Source organism: Crocodylus porosus, unplaced genomic scaffold, assembly GCF_001723895.1.
Source record: "Crocodylus porosus isolate Cpor-Errol unplaced genomic scaffold, CroPor_comp1, whole genome shotgun sequence".
NCBI classification, from domain to species: Eukaryota; Metazoa; Chordata; order Crocodylia; family Crocodylidae; genus Crocodylus; species Crocodylus porosus.
Window position 1 is genome coordinate 3,696,281 of NW_017728932.1, and position 17,397 is coordinate 3,713,677.

Below are 17,397 nucleotides of genomic sequence, written 5' to 3' on the forward strand. Positions count from 1 at the left end.
GCTGGGGTGGGGCATAGGGGCCTTGCAAGGGGGTGGCAGCTCCTCTGGGGGCCGTTTAGCCCCTGTTGGAGGGACAACCCCCCTGTTGTGGGGCCATACCCCTTGTGTGGGGGTTGAACCCCCTGTTGGGGGGGGCATACCCCTTGTATGGGGGCCATCGCCCCGTGGGAGTGCAGCAAAACATGAATTCATTAACATGTATTTAGAGTTCACTTTATTATTATGATAAGAGACTTGCTTTAACACTGCAAGTTATATCAATAAAACATTGTCCAGCTGATCTCTGTCTTGCTCTCTGTCTTTATAGTGGTCTTTTGGTTTCCTTGTGGAAGAACATGGATTTGGGGGTATTTTACAGAGTGACTTTGGGATCTTTTATTTATTTATTTATTTATTTAAAAATCAGGGATTTTTCACTTTTCCAATAGAGAACATCAGAACTCCTGCTAGGGAGACCAGGGGCAGGACCCTGCTCACATAGAGCAGGCACCTTAGACCCATCTGCCTGTGGATGACCTCCTGGACAAATGGGGCCAGGAGGACATGCTTGGACAGTTCAGAACAGGCCACCACACCCGGAACATCTTCCGGATGATAGCTGCCCGGATGGCTGGACAGGAGGCACAAATGGCAGTAGTGCCGCACAAAGGCCAACCCTGCAACCGCAGTCCACTGGCAGCTGGCCCAGAGGGGCAGATGCCTCTACTGGCTCTGCAGTCTCCATCTGAGTCTAGCAGGTGCACAGCAGGTCACAGCCAGGCAGCAGCCCCCACTGCCAGACTGCTGCAGTGGGTAGAGGGTGCAGGGAACTCTCAGGGCTGCTTCAGCAGTCCAGCTGGCACAAGGGGTAGTGTTCCCAATTGGCTGGGCCCCCAAAGCTCCTGGGAGCTAGTAGCCCTGAGCTACTTGCCAGGGCAGCTTTTTATACTGCTGGGGACAGCACAGGTGCTAGCCCCAGGCTCTAGCTCCCCCTGGCTGAAGATCCAGGGGGAGCCAGGCAGGGTTATTTTGTTGTGGAGCAAATTGTGCCACTTGGGGCAAAGTGCATGTCTGAGCACATGCACTGAAGCAAAAAGCCACGGCTCAAATTTGCACCACTTCTATTTGAGCTGCTGCAAGCGCACGTGCTTGCATGTGTGGACATGCCCGAGAGGTTATCCTGAAGTTCAGACAAATACAGGGGCGGGTGGGGGGAAGGAACAGGTCCAACGGTGGGCACAGCTAGGACTATAGGGCAGAAAAGTACTCAAAAGGCCAAACCAAAAGTACTTGGGTATTTGAGGGATGCTTGGAAAATGGGAGACCACAGAGTAGGACACAAGCGGAAGGGTAAACAGTATGATATAGACCCTGCCAAACTTGTACTTTCTGGGTGCAGTTAATTTCCTTTTCCAATTTCTTTCCAATGGCCAGGAAAAAAAAAAATCTATTTAAGAGCGATTTCTTTAGCCAACAGAGCAGCGATGAACATAAGACCTCTCTTGCTCAAGAGCTGCATAAGCAGGAAATGGAAGGAGAAGCCATATGATGAAATTAATGAATGTAGATGGAAGCAACTCAAGCCCAGACGCAACTGCACAAGTCTCCATGGTGCTTGCAAACCAAGGCTTTTCCCTCAGCTTCTCCCACCCTAGTGCTATTCATCTTCCATGAGTAATAAACCTAAGTTACCAAGGATTCCAGCCCACAGAAATGGAACAAGCAACATTTCCTAAGACATTAAAAAAACAGCTCACGTAACTGCTTTGCTGGCATTGTCTGCACATTTGTGAGGACGTACTCAGAGGTGCACAGGGCTTGCCTTTCATTTGTGTTGTTTGGACAACTGATCAGGAGACAGGGGAGCAATTTAACCAGAAGGAAAATCTGCATGGAAAATTAGAAGCTTTTCCAAATAATCAGTTCTTTGGGAAACGCCAGGTCAAAAATCTCTTCTTTTGTGCAACACCATTGCTGCTGGGGAATTGCACCAAGAATGGGTTTGGTTCCTGCGCTGTAGCTGATGGAGCCCCAGCTTCACTTCAACTCTGAATCTCAGATTCCCCAACTGTAAACTGAAAATGACACTCTTTCCTAAAAGCCAAGTACTAGTATTGCTCCAGATGTGATCTCAAAAAAGAGCCATGTGGAGAAGGACTTTCACATCCCTGCTGCATGGCGCAATGCCTAGATGGCTGCAGGCCACAATCCTATTAGCAATTTTTGGTGCCATTTACAACTGCTAAATTGTGTCCAAATTGACAGCCAGTGTCACTCAGAGATTTCTTTTGGCACCACTGCTTTTCTTGCATTTCCTTTCCCATCTCTAACATGTTTTGAGTTTAAAGACACAGAAATTAAAGGATGCATTGGGGTTGCAGATTAACAACCAACCTCACCCCGCCCTACACAAAATAGATTTATGGAGGCTGCTGTTACTCTATAACCCTTGAAGCAAACAGAGTCTCTTGCTAAGCCTTGCAGAAAAAGTAAAACACGTCACATAACCATACTCATCATAATGCTGGGTATTCCACTGTAAAACCGTGCATACTGTTGGAGCGTAGTTACTGTTTCAGCTCATTATGTAGGGAGAAAAAGCTGCCTCAAACATCGCTGTTCAAAATCACACAGCAAGCAGGATGATGTAGTTTTCTTGTGCCTTTCGTTCTAAACCAATGTTTTCTAAAACTCCAGTGGCATGAAACATGGGCTTACCTTGTACCACCTACACATTGGTTCCCAGCTTCCAAGCACAGAGGAGCAAGGTACCGCAATACATCCATAGCGGACACCTGGCTATGACTGCCTAGGTAAAGACTTCCCAGGGAGGCCAGGGGTAGGGAATGTCAGATAGACTGATGGGTGCAGCACCCCCCTCCCCGTGCTGCCCATGCCATGGCAAAGACTCCTGGGGTGGAGGGCAGTTCTAGCACTCCCTCATAGCTGGTGCCCTGTGTGCCCTGCCCTAGTTATGCTACTGCTCCCGTGGCTATGAGGCACAGCAGGTACCTGGCCAAAAGCTACAGGCTGCTTTGCCTTCAGAACACCAGGGAATTTCTAACAGTACCCTAAACGCATATCCAAAAAGAGAGGGGGCTGTGGACCTCTGTGCTATACCTACCTGCCACTTCCACGATATCCCCAGGTACAATATCACGAGCCCGGATCCTCTGGACTCCGTTCTTGTCAGTGCGTATCACCTTTCCCATTTCTGGCTCATATTCTTTTAGGGCTTCAATAGCACTCTCAGCATTTCTCTCCTGGAAATAGAGCAAGAAGCAGAACTTCAGGCAATTGTATCATCGGAGGGAGTAGTTGCTGATAAGCAAACATCCCCCTATTTGTCTACTGGGCAGAATCATGAACTAGTTTGTCAGAACAAAGGATAGAAAGTTGGAATCTTTAAAATCTTGAGCCTGGCTTTGCCGGATTTGCACTGGAAGTACATTAACCTTGCCGTACCTCATTTTTTCCATAGGAGAATGAGGTTGGGGTGAAAAAAAAAACAAAAAAAAAACCACACACACACACACACACACACACACACACACACACAAACCTTCACGGAGGGGCAAGAGTTTGTGAACAACAAAGCAGTATACATACAGTGCTAAATTTTGCTACTACCCTTAAAGGTGGGAAAGACAAAGACATGAAATCAAAGACACTGCCAATGATTATAGCACATGGCTAGGAGTCAGAATTTCTGGCTTTAAGTCCCAGTTGTGCTATATTCCTATCTCCATTTCTATATCTATGAAATGGATAATACTCTTTCGTAAGTGTTACCATTGTGGAGCTCAAGTTAGCAAGCATGTGGAAGCAACTTTAAGGTTCCTACAAGGAAAGTTCTGAATATGTAAAACAGTATTAATATTTTGGACCCATGTAAAAAGGTATCAGTAGGATCTTGGAACTGCACAGAATAAGTGGTTTAAATCAGGATGGAGGTCAGACTGCGTGATGTTCCAGGGAACACAATTAGGCAAGTGAAAGTATCTGGCAAGGACTATTACTTCTCTGCGGGAGCATTAGGAAAAAGTTTGCTCGTTGAAAAATGCATGCAGCTATTGCCAAGAGCTAAGTGGTGCTTAACTAGGTAATGAATAAGTGCAGGAACCTAAGCTCCAAACTATGGAAATTGCCAAAGAGAGATTAAAGGGATGACAAAATAAAGATTAAATGCAGTGAATGTCATTCTAACTGTTATGCAGAGTGGCATTTTATATCCTTGAAAGTTCTCACAGATTTTTTTTTTAAATGGGTTTTACAGGGTTAAATTCACCAGCTCAAGGCCTATCCCCTACTCATGGGTAATACCAAGGGAGCTGAACTGGCGAGAGGGAAAATTTTTCCCTTGTCAGACTCTGGCTGCTCATTTCAAATCACCATTTGGCAATTAAAAGGTTACTGTTATCTGCCTCAATTTGGTTTCCTAATTTGTTTTCCGAAATTTCTGCACCTAATCTCCAAATGCTCTGCTTTCTCTGGCTTTCAGTCCTGACAGCTTCATAAACATCTCCACCATGGGCTGAAGTTGAGGTATAAACTCAAGGATGCCCCCCCAATTCAAGTCTCATCCATGTACAAAACCCCTGAACTCAACTATTGTGTGCTCGTAACTGGAGCTGGTTAGATTAAGAAGGGGCTTAGCCTAAAAGGAGGGCTGCATGTTGCCACAGGGGTTACACTGCAGCTGCTAGACTCCTGCCCAACCACTGCTCCTGCTGTAAGAGTAGCTGGACTCTCTGGGCTCAGCGCCCACCATCTCTCCCCTCCTCTAGCTTTCACTGCCTGCTCCAGAGGGTAGGGCAGTGCAGTGTGACCAGGAGACCTGAGGGTGAGCCGGGTACCATTCAGGCATGTGGTGCGGTGCTGGAGGTGTGGGATAGAGGTGTAAGTACATGGTGCAGCAAATGGGGGAGGGGGTATTCGCATGTCATGCTGGCCCAGGGGGCCTGTGGCTTGCCCTGGTACAGCCCGCAGGTGCACAGCCTGTGGACTATTCGACCCCTGGACATTTAGCAGCTGGATATGCCTGGACTAAAGCTCAAGGGAACTTGAGCTTGGCAGCTGTTAGCAATTCCTCTCTGGACTGCTAGTGCTGTTTTACAGCAAGGGTAAGCAATCCCTGGCATGGATGCCAGAGCCTCGTGCATGAAGGCATGTTACTTGGCACACGTGCCTTGGGGCAGACAGCGGGGAAGGGACTAGGGCTGCATTACCGCAGCAAGAATCAGGCTCCTTGTGGTTCCCCTGCCATCCCTCTCGCGCACCAACATCTTACAAATTGAGGCTGTGGGTATTTATTTTTGGCACTCTGCCCAAAAACATTGCTGACTCCTGTTTTACAGTGCATTTGCTTTTATTTGATGCAGGATCACTTAAGACAGGGGTGGGCAATTATTTTGGGCGTAAGGCCACTTCCCGAGTTTTGGCAAGCTGTTAAGGGCCACATTTCTCTGTCTGGCACAGGGAAACAGGAACAGCCCCATGGTCTCAGGCCAGAAGCCTCTGCTAAGCATGGGTTTCTGGTTGCAGGGGCAGAGCTGGGCAGGCCTTGCTGCTGGGTTCTGCCACCAGCTTCCTCTGGGTCCTACTGCCCCTGGCTCCTGTCATCTCTGACAGGCAGCTAGGAGCAAATAAATATTAATTTTCTACATTTTTTTTTTAGGGGCTCCACAGGCCATATAAAATAGCCTGGCAGGCTGGATCCGGCCCCCAGGTGTATTTTGCCCACCCCTGACTAAAGAGAACTTGAGTTACCTCTGCAGTGAAGACCCAGCCACCATAAAGTAAATAACAAACTTCAGCTAAAGAAACAGGGCTTCATTCATGAAAATTACACAGCTCCTAGAGCTTGGCAAATAGTTCCCCCTCCCACAATTATTCACCAGGGAATTGAAAAGAATAGGAGGCAAGAGCTAGGACATACCTGCCACACTCCCACAACAGCGTTAGCTATTAGAATCATGATGATGACAACTGGCTCCACAAATGCAGTCGTAGTCTCTTCACCTTCTTCAAACCAGGCCAGGATCTGCAGAACAGCATGATATACATGAGAAGAGAGGGATCTTGGCTTGGGTGAAACAGCAACAAAAATCCATACGGAGCCAAAAACCAAAACGTTTTGTGGTGGGGGAAAAAAACAGAAAAAACACATACATGAAGAGAGCACAGGATATCAAATGGAAAACACAGCCAAGGCTGAATGCATGGGAGAGGAGCCTTACAGCCAGGGTTCTAGTTCCAGCTCTGCCACAGGATTCCTCACATTACTCTAGAAAAGGCCCTTTAACACCTCTGTGCCCCAGTCTCTCCCTCTAGGATATGAGGCAAAGCCTGTTTCAGTGAGGTACTCCAACAAAACGCTGGATTTGCAAAGCAGAAGACACCAGAGGGAGGCTCTGTAAGAAACATGGTATTATATAGCCAAAACTATAAGTGCGTGAAACTGCTCATCTATGGAACACCAAAGAACTGCATTGGACAAAAGGAACAAACAGGAGGAAAAAAGCATATCTGGGAGACAAAACAATGGATTTCTCTCTTTAGGTTTTGATGTACTAGGATCTACCAAGGAAATAGCCTGAAAGAATGCCCTTTGTAAGAATATAGGACACTAGGTTGGAAGGGGCCTTCTGGGTCATTGAGTCCAGTCCCCAGCTATCATAAATCAACCACGTCAAATAATCCTTTTAAGGAAATTTATTAAGCTGCACCTTCAAGCCGGTTAAGTTGCTTGCTCCCAAGCATGCTCCTTCTGAGGATGATTTAGACCCTTGCAACTCTGAAGGGTAGAGACATCCTTTCAATTTCCAGCCTAAATTTATTCATGAATTGTTTATGCACATCTTTTCTTGCATCAACATTGTCCTTTAAGCTGTTCTCCTCCCTCCCTGGTATTCCCACCCTGACACATTCAGAGAAGATGGCCAAGTAGATTTGAACCTTCCAGATTAATAAAAACCAGAGATGCATAAGCTTTTGTAAGCAGGTTTACTTCATCAGATGTTATGAAGGGACTGAAGCTCTGCTTCCTGCAGTCCCTTCACAGCATCTGATGAAGTAAGCCTCTGCTTACAAAAGCTTATGCATCTCTGATTTTGTTAGCCTGTAAGATGCAAGTCTACCCTGCCTTTGCCTGGCTTCAGACTAACACATGTAACTACCGTACCCATCTCAGGATTCATAGAAACAACTACACCTCTTTCTCAGTCTTTATTTGCTGGGCTAAATAAGCCAATCTGTTACCTCTCATAAACAGGCTCACCATTTTTTCCAGTCACCCTGGTAACCCTTCTCTGCACCAGTTTCAATTTGAATTCTACTTTTTCGAACAAAGGTGACCAAAATTTTACACAGATGAGGAACTATCAGTACATGGGGTACCTGCTGTGAAAACTTCCTCCCAGCCTCCTCTCCCTTTGGGGTTGTCTGTTCCCCTCTCACTCTCACGAATCTATCAGTCGGTTTCTAGGCAGCCAACTCTCTGCCAGTGCATATGTGACTGGCCTCAAGTAAGAGGGTGTGGATTTAACCTCTCTATTGTTTTGAGCTCTGACCTCCCAGCATAGGGACAGGGGCTTAAGCCCATGTCACCGCCTTAGGTAACTGTGATGTTTTTCACATTGATTGGCAGGCATCAAATGACACCCGTCCCTGACTAGGTCCAGGTGGCGAGGTCATGGAGAGCTATTTAAGAGGACCCCTCCTAAACAAGAGAACAAGAACAAGAGAAGGACATTTTAAAACACACACATGGACTCATGGACCTCCACAGCTCTCTCTCATTCACTGGATGCAGAAGTAACTAACTTACTAGAAACTTAACTAGGAACTTAATTTAATGTACTCCAGTTGTATATCAAAAGGTTACCAAGTTGCTTCTGTTTGCTCAGGGTTATCCTTTTGCTACTGCTCTGACTTGTACCCATCCCCATGCCTACCCTCTCTACCCAATAAAGCTATCTGTTATAGCCCGCTTTGTTGTACATGCTTGAGAGGGATTGGGCAGGCCTTTTTGCTCCCTTTACTCAGCTGACTAAGGGAGGCTACTTTCTATACTTCAGGCTATAAGAAGCACCCAGATGTATCCTGTGGGGGTTAAGCAACCCTTAGATCTACAGGGTCAGTATCCTGGGTGGCAAGGGGCCCTGACAGACCCGAGCCTGGGTGGTGGCACTGGTATCCCAGGCTTGCAGGTGTACTCCAGGAAGGGGGTTGGCCAGACGTAGGTGCCTCAGGGGAGGCACTCGAAGCTTGGTCTTTGGCCAGACACAGTGAGGTGGGTGGCTCAGTGCAGAAGCTCCACCTACTGGCCCCCCACACCAGCCCCTTGTATAAATATTAATGCTTTTCCATTTCTAATGGGAATGTGTTGTCCAACACATCCTAGAATCACGTTTGCCCTTTTCGGGGCCACATCACATTGGTAATTTATCCTATGACAGACCAATACATTTCAATCTTTTTCCTTGATCATTTTCAATTGGCAAGAACCTACCTTATAGCAGGAACTCTGACCTTCACTTTGTACCATTAAATTTCATCCATCTCCTACTACTCCAGTCCTCAAGATCACTCACTTCTCCCCGTATGATACTCTGACACTTCTCTGTATCGGCGATGCCTCCCAACTATCTCATCAGCAAATTTCATTAACACACTGTGACTCTGGGTGTCAAGGTCATTAACAGAAATATTAAATGAAAAACTGACTGCAAAATCATGCCTTGAGGAGCTACATTAACAACCTCCCTCCAACCCAACAAATCTCCTTTTGGTACAAGATACACCGTCTCCTTTTACCAGTTCCCTACATACTTTATAGTTTTCTTACTATCCTCACCTCCTTCATCTTTACTCAATTTCCTATATGCAACTTGAGTCAAGTCCTAATATAAAAGCTCTATTGAAATGCCCTTGTTGGGGAAAGGCAGGGGGTGGGGTGGGGAACATCAGTTATCAAAAAGGTATCAGGTTAGCCTGTCATAATCCACCCTTGGTAAATTTATATTTCATTTGATCCCATTTTCAATTTATCCCTAGGTCTTTAATCTTCCCTTCAAATTTTGTTTTAAAGCTCTGCATTCTTTTGAGGTTAAGCTAATGGCTCAGTAGCTATCCAGCACACTTTCCTGTGTCTTTGCTATTATCCAGTCATGTCATGCCACCACCACCAAGGACAGCTTATTAAAATCTTTGCTACTGGGCTTGTGATTTGATCATTCTTTCACCAATTTGAGGCTGGAGATTACCCAACTTCTCAGCACAGGAGTGCATACTAAACTTGTTTTTAAATAAGTGCTTTCACTGCATTCAGTGTTGAAGGGCCACTGAGATGCCCCAAGTCAGGCTCACGCTAACACTGCTCACTGACTGAGGGCTAGAGTTCCCAGGATCTTATAGTCCTAAACCACTCATTCCTGCAACTCAAATCAGCAAGCAACAAAGCACAACTGCCAACGTGAAAACAAACCCTCAGACACTCACATATTTTCACTCCTTTGAGCTGCATGGCCAACATGCTAATATGTCAATATTACAGTACTGTCTACCCCCGCCCCCTGCCAATAAAACCATAAAGCACTGGTACATAAGCCCTTTGACAGGGGTGAGTATATGTATGAGAAATGCCCCCTCCCTTGTTGATCTTTAGGGAGGAAGTCCATCTGCAGTTCCTGCTATAAGAAGCCAGACCCACCTAAAATAGCTAATAGACAACTAGACAACTCTACTTTCTTGTCAACAGTTTGGAGATGCAGAGTCAGGTTATAACCCAGTTGTTCCAAGATTTAACCCCCTAGGAGTTGCACCACTGATACATCACCAGGAGATATAGGATGCTTCTATTAAAATTATTACAAAGCAGGCGGTGTGTCAGGAGGAGATAGCAGGAGAGCAGATGGATAGCTGATGAGCTTTATTCCATTTAATCAAATAGCTAGCTCACCACCTAATGTGTTGTTACATGTTATTTTCTTCACATGCATTTAAGCTTCGAAGGAATTGAGCCAATCTGGTTATTTTTTTCCCGAGATTTTCCATATCAACTTATTTTCTACAAGTTTAAAAATTTAAGATTTAGGCACTAAAAGCTTCTTACTCAAAATGTTATGACTGTGCAAATCAAGATCAAAATATAATAGCATCTCAGAACTTTGTTTAATGTTAACATTTCTTATACGGACTGGCAGGTAGGCTTAACATTCAACTGTGCATGCCACTGTCTTTATCCAAAACCCAAAGTCTGTGGAAAGCTCCCTTCCATTTCAGAGAGATCCAATTAAATCTCCAGGTGTTTACTGAGTGCATCGCAGTACCATTTTCCAACTTTCCCTCTACGCCCACCTGAATCCTGGAATTTTTTTCCCCCAGTTGTATTTTCACAAGAAATAAAAAAAAAAAAAACAAAAAAAAACAGACTTTTGATAGACTAATATTCATTTATTCTAGATCTCTACATAATCCATACCAACTCAGCCAGTAAATGACTCAGGTGTATGCAGTCGTGATGACTTGAGGAATCTGCAAGTAAAATCTAGGCATTCTAGTTGAATCCTGGTTGATGCTGTGAAAACTGGTATCTCTGAATGCCTCCATAAATTCACCTCTTCTGACAAGACCTCCAAATGATACCCATCACTTCACGGCAATTATAACAGGGAAGCCCTGCCCCAGTTACTAGGAAAGCCTGAAAGGGTAGGAAACCTGGAGCTAGGAAAGTACAGCAAGGGGCCCAGGTGGACTGAGCCAGTGACCAAAAAGGCCAGGCGTGTTACCTAGATTACAGGTAACTTTCTGGGTAGGTTACTGACAAGAGAGGCAGAAACAGGTCTATACCCTAACCTTTTATTTTAACCTTAAAACTTAAGAACATTTATCCTAAAGTCTATCTGGCTACCTGCAGCACCACAACAGATTCTCACCTACACCAGCTGGGAAGATTCAAGAGGTGGGAGGAGAGTGGCACACAGATTGGGAGCAGGTCTTCTTGGTTTTACAGAGTTCTCCAAATTTCCCTCCAGGCTATGCCCACTATGTGGCTATGCCACTTTATAAATGGCTGGTTTGAATATTCTGAGGAATGACCTCCAATTGGTTTTATTTACTTTTTTTTGTTAAACTGAAACTTTTAGAACGGGACTGAACCAGATCTTTTGTGGACTTGGAAGGTGTTGAGATTTATATCCTTGGGAAAAGAAGGGAGGGTTTCTTATCTCCTTTTCCTCCCCATTGTGGAATGCTGTCTCTGTTTATTCTTCACCTTACTTTATGGCCTTTCTGACGGGCTGTTTTTGTTTTTATAAATTATCTAAGCATTTTAACAAAAATATATCTATTAGAGCAAAGTGACATTTAATACATTTGGTTACATCAAATCACTAGTACTACTATTTTAAAATAAAGCTATAATATAGCACATACGGATTATTTAAAGTATGATCTTCTCTTGGACCATTTTTCTGTGCCTTTCCCTTTACTATAGCAACTATGTGTGCACACTTTTCCACCAACTGGACAATATGCTTAAATACCTTAGCACAGGCTCTCCTTCAGAGGTTTTCATTTCTCTAGCTCCCCACTCTGAAACCCATGCAACTAATGCTTGACTGATCCAGTTACTGTCCAATTAAATTGTGAGCAGTTGTTCTGGGGAGGTATTTCGTAAGGCTGCAACTACAGGGGGCTAAGGAAACCATTAGCTGTACCTAGTCGGGGGGGGGGGAGGGTGTGTGCAGAAGATCTAGTCATGTGACCAGGAGGAGGTTGGGCCAGGGGGAGGGGAAGGGAATAAGCCCAGTCTCTGAGCACACCAAGGCAGCAGCCCTTGCTTGCAGTGGGAACAGCCAGGCACCCTAGCTGCCAGTGGCGACCAGTAGGGGGTGCATGTGCATCCCCTGAGCGCACCGGTGCACCCCGTCAGGCTACGCTCTCCATTTAGCCAGTGGGCAGGGGGTGCAGACAGGAGCACCAGTGCCCCCCCTGTAAGCACCAGCTGGGGAGCAAGGCCACCAGCAAAAGCGGCTGTGGCCGCTTTTTGGCGAGTGAGACCGGACACTGGGGGACGCCCCTCCTGGCCAGTGGGATCAGCCACCGGGGGACCCCTCCCCCAGTCACTGACTAGTGCCGGGGGGGGGGGGGACATGCGCCCCCCCACCCGCAACTCAAGAGGCACCAGTCACCCATGCTAGCTGCTCAGGGGAGCTGGAGACAAGATGGCTCCACAGCAGTAGGGCCCCGTGGGCAACATTTACCTTCAGGAAGGAGCCTATTTATTTGATGAAGCAGATTTTAAAAAAAGGAACAAAACCAGTTAATGTGAAACCAGAGGACTGGGTTGTGGCTAAAGGGGTGGAGGTGGCCATGAGCAGGGGTCCCCGAGTGCACTCCCTTGCTATCGGTGCCAGAAGTTAGCCCCAAGCCAAAGGGGCAGAAACCAGCACAGTGAGGCCAGACTCCCATCAAGGCAGTCTTAAATCAGTGGACCAAGGCAATGCAACCAGAGAAAGAGGGGCCAGGGCTGTGACAGCTGAAGCTCCAACAAGCCCTCAGCCTATGAGAGCACTACCTTAAAGGGGAAGTTTACTGAGGGAGAACAAAGGACCCAGGTGAGGGCTGGCCTGGCAGGGCAGACAAGACTACCCCTAGCCCCAGGAACTTCGCTTCCAACAAACCTCCAAGCTGTGGTAGGTAAGAGATGGGAGGCCAGGTGGGACCAGGAAAGAGCAGGCAAGCGGGGTGGATCAAAAGCGGGGACAAGATGCTGGGGTGGCTACCCACCCTCCTCGCTCCCCCCATGGGTCCTGCACAATAAAGAATATTTAACCTCAGCGACTCGACTTGGAGCAAAAAAATAGGCGTGCTAATGAGTAAACCAGACCTAGGAGAAGCTACTCCCCCATTTACTGACTGCTAGTTTTCATTCTCCAAACACCTTCCCGCAAGACTCAGAGGCACTGACGAAGGTCAGGAAAGCCTGGGGCAGGACAAGGCGTGAATGCGTTGGAGGACATACCTGGCCAAGATGAGCTCAGCCGGAAAATCTCCAAAGATCAGAAGACAAGGCTTGGAAAGGAAAAGACTGATCTTGCACAACCCCAGCCCAAGTAATGCTGCAGTATGAAGGAGGAAATGGATGCAGGGTTTTTATTTTTTTGTCAAGATCGTAGTTCTAAAACCCCGTTGCCAGTAGTATGTCTAGTTTGTGTCCCTGCATGTTATACCTTTCAGGGGACCTTGAAGAGTTGTACTGTATCCCCAAACACTGTTATGGCTTGTATAACAAGAGAGGGTATGCTTAAGTTACCAAGGAATTTGAGGAATCAGCACTAATGCCAAGGGGAAGAGAAAGATGGACTGCAGGTCCCAGGGAGGGGTGTCAGGCAGAGCAAGCCCCTCGACAGCACAAGCTGGGGCAGTGCCTGGAGTCTTTTCAGACACTGGAGGCTTCGTGTACACCAGATGCAGCGAACTGGGACTAAACACAGCTGTCTGGCAAGTGCCCAAACAGTCTAACCAGATCTGTGGCTCAGGGCTCTGTTATAACGTTCAAATGCAGAAACTGATCTGTAAAGTACCGTTACATCTTCCATTAATCTGACAGTGGGAACTAGGTAAGTCTAGTCAGAGACTAGAAGAGAAGGTCCTGTAAAGGGTTTGATGCTTGAAAACAAATGGAGGCAACTGGATGAAAGCTGGAGAGCTCCAAGCTGACTTTCCTTTCCTGCCCCAGTAACAGAGATAGGCCAGTGAGTCTGGCCTTTAAACTAAAGAAGTTCCTGAGAGACAAACACCTGATGACGCCAAACTTTGGGGAAGAGTGTCCACACTTGAGGATAGGCTGGTGATCCAGGCCAACTTCGACAGGCTTGCAAGGTGGGCAGATGAAAACCTGATGGCATTCAATACCGAGAAATGCAAGGTGCTCCACCTGGGGAGTGGGGGACAACCCACATCACACGTATAGGCTTGGCAGTGCAACACTTGCTAGCACCATGGCAAAGAGAGACTTGGGGGTCACGATTGACCACAAAATGAACGTGAGCCACCAGTGCGATACTGCAGTTGGCAAAGCAAACAAAACTGTCTTGCATCTATGAATGCATCTTGAGCAAGACCCAGGATGTCATCCTCCCGCTGTACTCAGCCCTGGTGAGGTCACAGCTGGAGCACTGCATCCAATTCTGGGCTCCACAATTCAGGAAGGATGTGGAGAAGCTTGAATGAGTCCAGAGGAGAGCCACGCGCATGATCAGAGGGCAAGAGAACAGGCCTTGTGAAGAGAGGCTGAGAGCCATGGGGCTCTTCAGCCTGGAGAAGCGCAGGCTCAGGGGTGACTTGGTGGCAGCCTATAAGTACATAAGGGGGTGTGTTCAATTCAGAACCCTCCAAAAATCGATTTGGAAAAATTCAGACAGATGATTCGGCGATTCAGACGTAGACACAGCTTTAAATGTTTTTCCTACATACCTCTAGGTAGCAGGGGCTCTGAACACTGTGGTGCTGGGGCAGACGCGGTGTCCCTCAGGAGCATGGGGGGCTCCCCAGAGCACTCGGCAGCAGACCCAGAAGTGGACCAGAAGCACTTCTGGGTTTACTGGGGAGTGTGCCATGGGCCCCCCAGCTTGGACACTGGTGTCCCCCTGCGTGCTCCCTGGCAGACCTGCACTGCTACCTCAAGTTATGTAGAAAAAACTTTTAAAGCTGTGCCTATGCCCAAATTGCCGACTCACTGAACCAGCATCCAATTGTCAGATTCGGATTCGGCTGAATCAAATGGGGGACAGCGATCCAAATCAACATATCAAATCACTGTCCCTGATTCAGGCCGAATCCAAATCTGAAACAAATAGGGCCCAATTCGCACACCCCTAGTAATTAGTCTACTTGACAGTAAATGTCTCTCATGTAGATGCACTCTCTTACTGACAAAACTCTGTCGACAGAGTTCTGTTTCCAATGAAGTCAGCTTTTTCCCCCTCACATGCACAAAATAAATTGCTCATGATCTTACCAAAAAAAAAAAAAAAAGGCCTGGAGCTCAAGTAACTGAAGCATGGAAGATGAGGGCAAAGGCTGAAAATCCAGCTACAACACAGTGCATAGCACAGGTTTCACAGGAACCCAATTATCCACAGTCTGAAACTAGAAAAGCAGGTTTTTAGAACTTACATGGGAAGATAAATCATTTTAATTGGTCACTAGTACATGCCATCCCTGTTACACATGCAGCACAGTGTTTATCTGCTTATCTTTCTAAAACTCTGAAGGGATCCTCCATTTCTGCAGTGCCTTAGACTGTTTGAAGGTGAGGGTGCCCCTTAACTTCTCCGACATACTACTTAAAGCCTTCATATGAAATCCCTTTATTCAGCAAAACCAAACAAGTGAAACGGAGCATGCCTAATCGCCATGCCATTCTCTTAATATGGGCCCTAAACCATCACCTACTGCAGGCAAAGGAAGAGCCACCAAAAAACAAGCAGTCAAATATCTGCTCTTATGAATACATTGTTTTATTCAGGAATGTGAAAATCAGTTTCAGGTCCTAACACAATGCAGGAGGTTGGCTGCTGGGGGACTTTTTGGGAGGCTGGAGGTAGGGAGAAAACTATGACAGTTTTTCTTTTAGTGGAAAAGTTTCTATTGCTCTTAGGTTCTCTTAAACACAGTTGAACAGTATCCAAATTTGAGGCCAGAGGAGGTAACAACATCATAGATTCATAGGTGCTAGGGTCAGAAGGGACCTCAACAGGTCCTCGAGTCCAACCCCCCGCCTAGGCAGGAAAGAGCGCTGGGGCCAGATGACCCCAGCCAGATGTGTATCCAGCCTTCTCTTAAAGACCCCCAGGGTAGGGGAGAGCGCCAACTCCCTTGGAAGCCCATTCCAGATTTTAGCCACCCTTACTGTGAAGAAGTTTTTTCCAGATATCTAGCCTAAATCTGCTCTCTGTCAATTTGTGACCATTGTTCCTTGTTACCCCAAGAGGTGCCCTGGTGAACAGAGCATCTCTGATCCCTTGCTGTGCCCTGCTAATGAATTTGTAGGTGGCCACAAGATCACCTCTCAGCCTTCTCTTGCGGAGGCTGAAGAGGTCCAGGTTCCTCAGTCTCTCCTTATAGGGCTTGTCCTGCAAGCCCCTGACCTTACAAGGGGCCCTCCCCTGGACCCTCTCAAGTCTATCAACATCCTTCTTGAAGTACGGTGCCCAAAACTGGACATAGTACTCCAACTGTGGTCTGATCAACACTGCATAGAGGAGAAGTATCACCTCCTTGGTTTTATTTGTCACGCATCTGCTGATGCATCATGATAAAGTGCGGTTAGCTTAGCTTTGCCAATGCTGAAATCTCCCTCAAAGAGATTTTACTGTGCATTTTTGGGGGGGGGGAGGATATGGTCTCCAAGGAGCACCTAAGGGAAGGCCTCCAATATCTATCTTTCTGTCCACGTATGACATTGAGTGTACGCTGCGCTGTCGTTTCTAGGCACTATCAACTGCAAGTGAATCAGTGGCACAGTAAAGTACTGAGGCATTGTTCATGGCAGGCAAGTAAAAGGCATAATAGTAGGGCATTGTAGGTAACCAATGACACTAATAAGGTGCCACTGATACAGTGAATCAAAAGTACAGTTTCTAGGTGCCGCAGATAGGCTGTACCAGCATCAAGATTATTCAGCATTATATAGCCCCGACAGCTTTGTTAACACATGGACTTTCCGTTGCCTCACTATATTTGTTCAAAACAATGACAGGGCTGGGAAAGGTCACTAACAGGATGGTTACACACTAATAAAGCTTCAGGATGTGTCAGCTGCTGGATGATTTTGCATACACACCTCAGTTAACAGAGTACACTTTGCATTTGCAAAAGGTGTTGCAAATGAATCAACATCCCGCCTTGGCAGCAAAAGGCAAATGATCAACACAAGCTTGTAAATCTCCCATTTAAAAAGTTAACTATAAAGGGCTAAGAGAGGAAAGGAGTGCAAAAACATTCCCAGACCTGTAAGTATTGCTGAGAAGGAAGGGGGTAGCCAAGAGTAAAGAAATCTACTTCAAAACCTTCTCCCAAAAAAGTCAGAACCAAACAAATTTACCCATCACCTCCTATTTCTGTACCAAAATTCTGTGCAAAATTCCTGGGGTGTTTTCAAGCCTGTCCAGGAGGTAATCAGAAATTTTTTCAGGAGAAAAACCCATTCTCAGAAGACTCCTAGCTCAGGGCTGAACAAACAGTAAGACTTGCAGTAGCACCATGCCTTTCATTGGCTAACTTTGCACCACTTTACAAAAGGTGGGCACTAACTTCTGTTTTTCATAGACATTAGGGCTGGAAGGGACCTCGGGAGATCATCGAGTCCAGCCCCCTGCCCAAAGGGCAGGAAGTCAGCTGGGGTCATAG

The 17,397-nt window shown here is 46.5% G+C and overlaps 1 protein-coding gene across 3 annotated transcripts in view; it reads right to left on the reverse strand.

The window, feature by feature from the left end:
- ATP2A3 (ATPase sarcoplasmic/endoplasmic reticulum Ca2+ transporting 3) overlaps positions 1-17,397 on the reverse strand; it is a 154,866-nt gene that overhangs the window by 80,274 nt on the left and 57,195 nt on the right. For all 3 annotated transcript variants that reach the window (XM_019545450.1, XM_019545448.1, XM_019545449.1), the window contains exons 4-5: positions 5,918-6,022; positions 3,104-3,242 (exon numbers count right to left, since the gene is read on the reverse strand). In XM_019545450.1, coding sequence (XP_019400995.1) covers positions 3,104-3,242; positions 5,918-6,022 — 244 coding nt within the window. The remainder of the gene's footprint in view (positions 1-3,103; positions 3,243-5,917; positions 6,023-17,397) is intronic.